The sequence below is a fragment of the Nannospalax galili genome, unplaced genomic scaffold, assembly GCF_000622305.1.
Source record: "Nannospalax galili isolate Female #2095 unplaced genomic scaffold, S.galili_v1.0 scaffold842, whole genome shotgun sequence".
Taxonomy (NCBI): Eukaryota; Metazoa; Chordata; class Mammalia; order Rodentia; family Spalacidae; genus Nannospalax; species Nannospalax galili.
Genome location: NW_008349291.1, coordinates 36,027 through 45,206, shown reverse-complemented (window position 1 = coordinate 45,206; position 9,180 = coordinate 36,027). Strand labels below are relative to the sequence as shown.

Sequence of the window (9,180 nt, the reverse complement as noted above, 5' to 3'; positions counted from 1 at the left end):
GGGAAAGAGGACAAAAGAAATACAACATGTGATGGTGGGCAGTGCACACAAAGTTCAGTGGACACACGATCCACATACATGTAGAGATTTCATGAACAGTTTTCTTGAAAGTAGTTTTCAAGCCCTGTTATAACATGATGTCTCCTGAGGCCACTATGACTGTGTTAGCGGGTTTCTGAGTTCAAAGGTGTCTTCTTTCCCTGCCTCTTACTTCACGTCTGTACAAAACCTTCTCTTACCTACGAGGCCTCCCTCCTCAGGAGAAGATGGAGTCCCGGCCACTGTGTCAGTTTTCTTGGGGCATATTCACTATGTCCCATATTCTTGCTAGGACTGCGGTTCTCAAGATCCAAGGCAGCATGCGCAGCCTCAAAATCAGTGAAATTACTCTGGGTATCAGGAGGAGTCTCAGTACTGTTACAAATCATTGCGCTCTCCTGCCCAATTGAGTCATTGTCTTCTCCAAATACTTTGCTGTAGTTATCAAGGATAAATTCTACAAGACAAATCTGTAATGAAAAGGGAAAACACAGGACGTCTTGAGAATTTGGCATCGTTGTATATCACAGTTAAAACAAAGTGTTGAAAGTCAGAAAACTGAGAAATCCACAATTGTGAGACATCTCAATTGCTACAAATTACAGGACCAATTTTTTTTTCCTTCAAAAGAATTATGATGTTTAAAATAAGGGGCACACATCTTAAAATATAATCAATATACTTCAACAAAATACTATCAGATAATATTCAAGGTCCCAGAAGATGACTAACTTTCATTACCACTTTGTATTTTGAAACAAAGAGAGACATATCTATAGGCATGCTGGAGAGGCTGTTTCTACAGAGTCAGTTCAGGAAAGATGACTCATCTTGCAGGTGGGTGCACAATCCTTTGACTGTTCTGTCTGAATAAATAAAAAGTGGGTAAAAGCAGCAGCCAGGCGGCACCCATTTTCTTCCCTCTGCTGCTCCCTGAATAGACAGTGTGACCAGGACACCTCATGCTCAACGACCTCACGTTCCCCTGTGATGTACTGTGTCATTTGAAGTCGTGAACCGCAACAAAACTCTTTTAAAAAGTATTTATTCATTATTATTTTTATTTTATGTGTATGAATGTGTATATTGCCTGCATACAATGAGTGCACCCGTGTCATGCAATGGCGTGGAGGTCAGAAGAGGGCTTCGGATTCCCATGGAACTGGAGTTAAGGATGGTTCGTAGCCATCATGTGGGTGCTGGGAATCAAACCTGGGTCCTCTGCAAGAGCAGCCAGTGCTACCACCTGCTAAGCCATCTCTCCAGCCCCTAAAACTCTTAATTCTTACAGCACCTTTGCCAAATATTTTGTCATAGCAAAGAGTAAAAGAAGTAGCTTTTCTCCCTGAATATTTGGAGTGAGCATATAAGTTCCTTTATTCGGATTTATAAAGCTACATATTCAAAATATGCAAAATTCAGCTTTTAAGTGGTTATCTAACTCTTTAAGTAGAGCTTCTCTGATATTTTGTGAAGGAAGGGAACAGGTGGATAGAACATGCCAGGCAGTGCAACAGCAATCCCTCCATGTATTGATGTGCCTTAGGCTCGCTGTCTGCTGGAGCTCGGGCTGGTTTACTAAACCATTTGTAGTTCAATTAGGCTGCCCTATGATCTTTTACTTGAATTTTTCTTCCAGTAACAAATGTGAAAAATGCTCTAGTTAGTTGGTAAATCTCCTGAGGAGGTCCATTTGTCAAAATCTTGTCCCTGGGATCACTACATTGGGCGATACGCTTTAAGAGGTAAGGCCATGCAGGAAGTAATTTGGACACTGAGGATGCGCCATTGCAGGAGAATGTGCAGCCCCATCCTACCTGCCTTATACATCTGAGTCCCCGACACTGAGGTGAGCAGTTTTCTTAGGTTAGGCACTCCTCCTCTAATGAGATTCTCAAAAGTAATGGGGTCAAATCAATGATGTATTGGAAATCCCATCACATAGCAGTGGAAAAGAACATTTCATCTTTACACTTAATAGTTTCAGGAAATTTTTCATAGTACTGAAAACGTAGTTAGCACAGAAAATGGTAGCCAAGTATTTCTCTATATGACCTGAAATTGGCTGAGAAAAGCTTGTATCATGGAGACAAGGATCCCCATATTGACATTTTCACCCAGGTTTGAAGTCATACTTTTCAGATAACTCATGCAGACAAAGCTGCTTCTTATGTTACAGGATGGGGTGGTGATGAAGCATGGCCAACACTACCAAAGGACTCCAAAAGTGGGGATGATGGACACAGATGGTGCAGGCATGTAGGGCCACATCTGAAGTAAATGTGGTTCAATAGGGATAGGAATGAAGATAAATGGATGAAAAACTTGGGATCCTGCTGCAGTAGGTTTTGATTGATTGTAAGACAAATGTTGGCTAAGTATGCCAAATTAGTATAGTTTTCAATTATTTTTATTAAACAAATTTTACTATCATTAAAAAGAAAATTGTGTATTATATGCATGATACTTGGTTTGGTAAGCATTCAACAGGATCATCCTGTACTGCATATTTTATTCATAAGTGTGTTACTATCACGCCTGGATTTTTCAGGAGTAAAATTACAGGGTGCTGTAAAATTGGAAAGTAAGTCACATATAACCAATATGGCTTTTAACCTCAAATGCAGATTGCTTTAATTATAGGCTTGTGAGGAATCTTTCAGCTTGTCATATATTTAATCTTTCATGACTGTTATTATTTCAGGATACTCATGATGAAAGAAAATATTCCTGTATCTACAGAAGCTATTAAGTACAGATGATGCTTGAAACGTCTCTACTTTCAGGACAGAAGACACGACGAGGATGGGCTCCTGGCTCAGGTCCACTTCTCCTGAATCCAGCCTTTCCTTTAGGGCTCCACATGCTTTGATACTGGGTGTCTTCCTGAATATTCCTTCAGTGGTTGGTCCTTTGTCATCGATCAAAGAGAGCATATCCTGAGTGAGAAAACAAAGGCACCTGTTGCTCCACAGCCACAGGGAAGCAGACAATTTGACCCCTAGTTGGGAACCAGAGCAGTGCTTTGTAAGGGAGCAGTGCTAGAGCTGGGAGGAATGAAGCAGAAATCGAATTGTACTTATTGCTTCTAAATCTATGTTCTCAGCCCTGCCCCTCAAGGCACTCTAACTTGTCATCCTCAAACCCTGAGAACATGTGTCAATTAGATTTTCCTCTGTAGTGATTTGATAAATGTGACTGAAACACACAACATGGGAATGAATGGTCGTCTCTCTCCTTACTGTCAGCCACATGAACGTCCTTCCCATGTGCGGCAGTCTCATTTCTCATTGGCTTATCCACCTTAAGTGACACAAACCCATATCTACTTCCTGTATGTTCTGGTTTCTTAAAAAGTGGAGCTTCAATCTGTGTCCTTGCGGAAACTTTTTCTGATTATATTTCCTTTCATTCAACCTTCGATTTCTTTCTATCCGTTCTTGTTTTCCTTTTCTGGGTAGAAAGCCGCTGTCAGAGTCAGAAAGGCAGGGAATTGCTATCTATCATGGCACTGATTTACTATGTAGCCTTATGTACCCACACACAAGCTCTCTGAGGTTTTCTTTATTTATTTTGTGGAACTGGGCTGATGATATTCATGACTAGAATGGAAGGTTTCTGTAAAATGTGCAGGGTGAAAGACAGTAACAATGACATGCCTAATGTGATAAACTGGCTAACTTAACGCAGAAGAAATTCCCAATGCTGAGCATAGTGCTTAGACAAATACTCGGTTGCAATAAATGTTTCAAGTACTGGGTAACCTGGTTTGAAATAACATAGGCATGTACCTGGGCCATTCTTTTGACAAAATGTGTCATAATTATAGGGTTTTTGTATACCAAAAGAAATATTTTTACGTTTATGGACTTGAAATGCACATCTAGTATGACAGATATGGTGCCTCATTAGGAAGTGCAGTATCAAAAACAGTGTTCATGAAAGGAGACCTGAGACCAGTGTGGATCTCAAGGAAAAAGCTGGAAGGGAATGTGAGGCAGAGAGGACTCAGAGGGTCCTAGCCAGTGACTTCTGCCCTCATCTGAGAGGTGAATGTGCGTCTTTGCTGAAATACGTGGAACAAACAACTGTGCTCTTCCCTATTATTCATGTTTCCTCAGACTCAGGAAAACCTGACTTTGACTTTTCAGTATTTAATATTTTTACTGAGTTTTTGTGCATTTCGTTTAATACATCTTAATCAAATTTAGAACCCCCCCTCCAGTGACTCGATTTTTGTATTACAAGTATTATTTTCAGAGTTTCCCATCACTAAAAGTAGTTGGTATTCCTCAGTGTGGACTTGAGAATGACTGAGGACACAGGACTACTCAAAGACAAATTTGGGCTCAGGATGGCAGAGGAAGAACAGAACGAGGCCTACCAGAATTGCTGTAGGCAGACTGCCATCCTCACAGATATCCCCAAGCCTCTTTCCAAAGAGACAGCCTGTGATGGGGGCTGGTGAGTGTGGGCGCTCACTGCGGGCGCGAGAGCCTCTCCGAACGAAAGATTCAATTTATCAGAGTATATTCTGTTGACTCCTCTCTCTGATGCTGTGAATAAAGGAGATCATTACATGCAGTCATTTAACTCACTTAAATTTATCAGACAGTTTTCACTTTATAGGGTGCCTTTTGTAAAAACGTGGAGACAGAAGATCACTCAATTGGAGTCTATTATTTCCCATAGCTGATATATTTTTCCACAGACTTGTACAGTGACTCAATCCAGAGGCCTGATGGAATTCAACTCTTCCAGTGATTAGAGCATCCATGAGCGTATCCCTTTTTGAAAGCTTTACATATTAGAGCTCAAATCGAGCAGAATTCTGTAATGATCAACTTTCTTATTATGTCTCTGCCTAATTTGGTTTTGTTTTAAAATTCTTTTAAAACTTTTTATTCATTATCTTTACTTTACGTGTACGAGAGTACTGCCTGCATGGATATAACTGCACTGTTGTCCTGCAATGCCCAAGGAGGTCAGGAGACGGTTTCAGGTCCCCTTGGGCTGGAGCTGCAGACAGTTGTTAGTTGCAATGCGGCTGCTAGAAAATGAATATGGGTCCTCTGCTAGATCAGCAGCGCCCTCAGAAGCCAGAGATTAAGAAGAAACAGAAGGTGCCGCCATGTTGTGGGAGTTTGGGAGCCTGGAGGTGGCGCCTCTGGAGACACTGTGTCCCTGCAGGCTGTGGCTGGGCCAAGGGAAGCTGAGGAGCCGCCCCGGAAGCTGGAGGCAGTGGACCTGCCTGCTAGTCTCAACCCCGCTGAAGAATCTCCCAAGTGAAGATGAGACGGAAGAAGCTGCGGAACCCAAACCTAACGGGCAGACCTTTGAAGTGGCTGAGGATGGAACTGTTCCAACTCCCCGAAGTTTGGCAGCAAAGCAGCCACCAGAGACAGACAAGAAAAATGAAAAGTGGAAGAAAAATAAGAAGAAATCAGTCAGATGCTAAACCAGTGCAAAACGGCTCAGGCCATGATGGAAGGAAGTTGACGAGGAGCCTGGGAAACCACATTAGTCACAGTGAGAAACGACCCGGAAACGTGAGAAAGTGCTGAGTCTCGTTCATTGGATTCCCCTATCCCTGGGATAGAAAATACCATCACAGTTACCACCAAGCAACTTCCAGCTGCATCGTCTCCTGTTGGTACCAAGAAGAATGGAGGTGATTCCCATCTAAACGTACAAGTTAGCAACTGTAATCTGGAAAAGGAGGCTCTACACTTCCGATTTCTTCAGAATGGAATGGAAATTTTACTGTCAATGGAGGAGGCTCGAATGAAAAGCCTGCAAAACAATCCTCATAGACACCTCAGGACAGGTGGGAACCATCACTTTGGACAGACACTGGTGATGTGAATGGAAAACCTGGGGAAGGAACTGGAGTGATCACTCACTATTTTCTGGCATTGGGTCTACCGCCGAGCCAGTTTCTTCGGATGATCAGTGGGACAGTAGCCACAATCAACTATAGCGATGATGAACAGTCTGGGTTAAACAGGCTGTCTTCTGCTGACTCCAGCTCTGAATGAAGTGCACCAGCAGAAGAGTGGGGGAATTGGGTAGATGAAGAAAGAGCTTCACCAATTCCCAGTGATTGAAAGGTTTCAGATGATGGTAAAGAGAAAGGAGAGGGAGCTCTCCCAATTGGGAAACCAAAAAGAAAAAGAAGAAGCCAGATGGAGAAGAATTAGAAAAGTACACTAGAGAAGAGCTTCCAGTGAGTACCTCTGAAGCCTGTCCAAAGCAGGAAAAAAGCTTTGTCCTTGAAGCCCATAAGCACTACTGATCCAGCTGAAGCACCTGTCAAAAGTAGCCAGCCTGTCAAGACTCTTCCACCTGCTATTTCTATTGAGCCATCTTTACCTTATCAAAAACTGATTCTGACAAGAGCTCTTCCCAAGTGCACTGATGCTACAAGACACAGATAAACCCAAGTCAAACACTAAAAAAATGGTGTGCCTCCATCACAGACCAAGTCTGACCGGGAATCTTCCAAATATATAAAAAAGAAGAAAAAAGCCAGATGGGAAGCACAAATCTTTTTTGTCCTGAATTGGACATGTGTTTCAAACACTGTATTGAAGATTATGCTGCTCATGCAATAATTTGTGAACATGTACAGACTTTTATGTAAATTTAAACCAAATTTTAAACCAAAACTGTGAACACAACCACCATAAAATAGACTCAAAGGAGAGTCAGTGTATGAAATTAAGACAGAACACATACTACAGTGCTAGAAGACACTTGGGAGAGTCCTTTCAATTGAACAAGATTGATCTTAAGAACATTATCCTGGTTTTACAAAAGTGCCCTGTCTACAGGAGATTGTGACCTAGCCCATCTGCAACAGAGGAAGAATGGATTCTAATTAGAGAGGGCTGCTATAAAATAGTAGGTGACTCCTTGCATCTTAGGCACAAACTCGTGCCATTTAGATGTTTTATGCTTAAATCAAAGTGCTTTGAACAAACGCATAATCTGCCACATCTTACACATTTGTTGGTAACAACTTGTATTAAAATCATAAAAAAGTATGCTGCCATAATCATACATTTAAACAGCCCCCACGAATTCAGAGAAGAGAACGACTATTGGCCTAGGAAATTAAAAGATCTGTAGAAACCAGGTAGGAATGGACATCAGATCTTTCAGGTTTCCCTAGGGCGTAATGTTTTTGGTGCATACTGTCCGCTCTTCCTGTCTGAAGAACATCACTGTGCTTTGAAAGTTTGGTCAGTAATGGAGATGGGACTGAGATGGGCACATCTTGAAGGGAGGTAAGGGACTCACGGTTCTGCTGATGACTTCTGGGTGAGTCCCTGGGCTTCAGAGTGAACCGTCCTGGGGCATAGGGACACTGCTGCTCCAGGACCAACTTTCGAAGGTCTAGGTGAGAGGTCAAATCACTGGCACCAAGAGGTGTGAAGGCATCATTTCATAGGCCAGTCATTTGGATGACAAATAGGTTCTCGTGCCCTAAATGGAGAAAATTCAAATATAGATTAATGTTAACACTGAAACCGAACTCTTTGTGAGCACGTAGAGACGCTGGTGTGAGTGAGAATTCTCCTAGGAGTTCTGGAACAGAGAAGACAGTGTATCCATAGAACAAAAGAATTGTTCATTAGGGAGACTCTGGTGAAGAAGAATTTTAAGATACAGAGGACAAATCAGTGGCCTTCTTTGGAACGCACAGACCACAAAACATTATATGGTGGATCACTGGCTACATTTCCTTTCGACACACTCTGCCGCCTTCTAGTTTCGCACTGACATTCCATCGAGCCTTCTAGCCCTACATTCATCCCTAAGATTTGTCATAAAAGAAAGATACCAATTTCAGTGTGGTTTAGTATTCTCTCAATAATGCTAGAATTGGTCTGATCAGTCTTTTCCCACACATGGAGCCTGGAGGTTTAGAGAGAGAGCTCATTTCCCTCTGTCAGGTCTGAGGCCAGGCTTCTCAGTAGGACTGCAGTGGTCTTCCTTGGCGTCCCTGCATGGCTTTTCCTCTGACACTGAACCAGGGGAAGCTGCAGGGCAGTGCAGACACAGAAGAAACCAGCAAAGCGGGGTTTGTGGAAAGAAGACCACTCCCGGATGTATCTGAGGTTATAGTCTAGATTTCGGTTTATTCTTTCACACTTCAGTTACTACCTCTACAGATATTCTAAGATCCTGTACTCTGCAAATAAATGGATTTCCCTTTCTCAAGAAATTGAGTAAAAGCACCCTTTCTTCCCTTTTTCGCTTATCACTGCTACAACCTGGAGAACCCTTGATTTTTCTTCTCATTTGGTAGAGATGCAATGCTTCTATCTGCATAGTTGTGTATATATGTATATATACACATACATATGTATGTATATATACACACATACATAAGTATGTGTATATACTGTGTATATACACACACATATATATGTATATGAAGCAAAAATCAAAGATAAGAACAAGACATTGTAAAGGGGACATGAAAGGAGTTAGAGGAGGTAGGAAGGGTGGAAATTGCAAATATAATACACATATATGAAACTCTCAAAATCAACAACATAAAGACACTTCCTGGTTCTATCTGCTTTCTCCTGCACTTGATTTATGGCTCTCTCTCTATCTCTCCATCCATCATAATTATCTCGCAAATCATTAATCTCAAAGTATCATCCACTTTGTATTCTGGGGGAGCAGAAGGTTGACCAACACAATTCAGTCCACACTTGTCAGATATTCTCTCTTTTTCTGGTCAAGAATCCAAAGAATCTTGAATTAGAGTCCAGAGACTAAAAGCATCTATTGGAACCTTTACTAGTCCCTTCTTATCATAATAATCTTGCAATTTTTTCCACCTTTTGCCATATTTTTATATTTAAGGTACCTCATTCAGGAAGCCAAGGACAAACCTTTTCAACAAAATCCATAAAGTTATTCAATTTCTGCAAGCTTACTTTAGCACCTCTTTCCTTAAGCATATGTTTAAGCATAGATATAAAAAGCAAATGGCTATTGCCTTGTCCCATATTTATTTCTTTATGAAAGAAGATGTCAACCTAAAAATAAAAGTTACTATTAAATAAGGATGAAAGTTAAAATAAAGGTTAATAGTAGAATACAACCTTAATATCCTTAATG

At 41.4% G+C, this 9,180-nt stretch overlaps 1 protein-coding gene and 1 pseudogene across 1 annotated transcript in view; one reads left to right on the top strand and one right to left on the bottom strand.

Annotated features, from left to right (window-relative positions):
• The window catches only part of LOC103744831 (olfactory receptor 11H1-like), a 25,898-nt gene extending 22,590 nt beyond the window's left edge, over window positions 1-3,308 (bottom strand). The window contains 3 exon segments of the mRNA XM_029570197.1: window positions 389-509; window positions 2,820-2,978; window positions 3,282-3,308. Coding sequence (XP_029426057.1) covers window positions 389-509; window positions 2,820-2,978; window positions 3,282-3,308 — 307 coding nt within the window.
• Window positions 3,309-5,170: 1,862 nt separating this feature from the next.
• Window positions 5,171-6,717, top strand: LOC103744830 (annotated as a pseudogene).
• The last annotated feature ends 2,463 nt before the right edge of the window (window positions 6,718-9,180 follow it).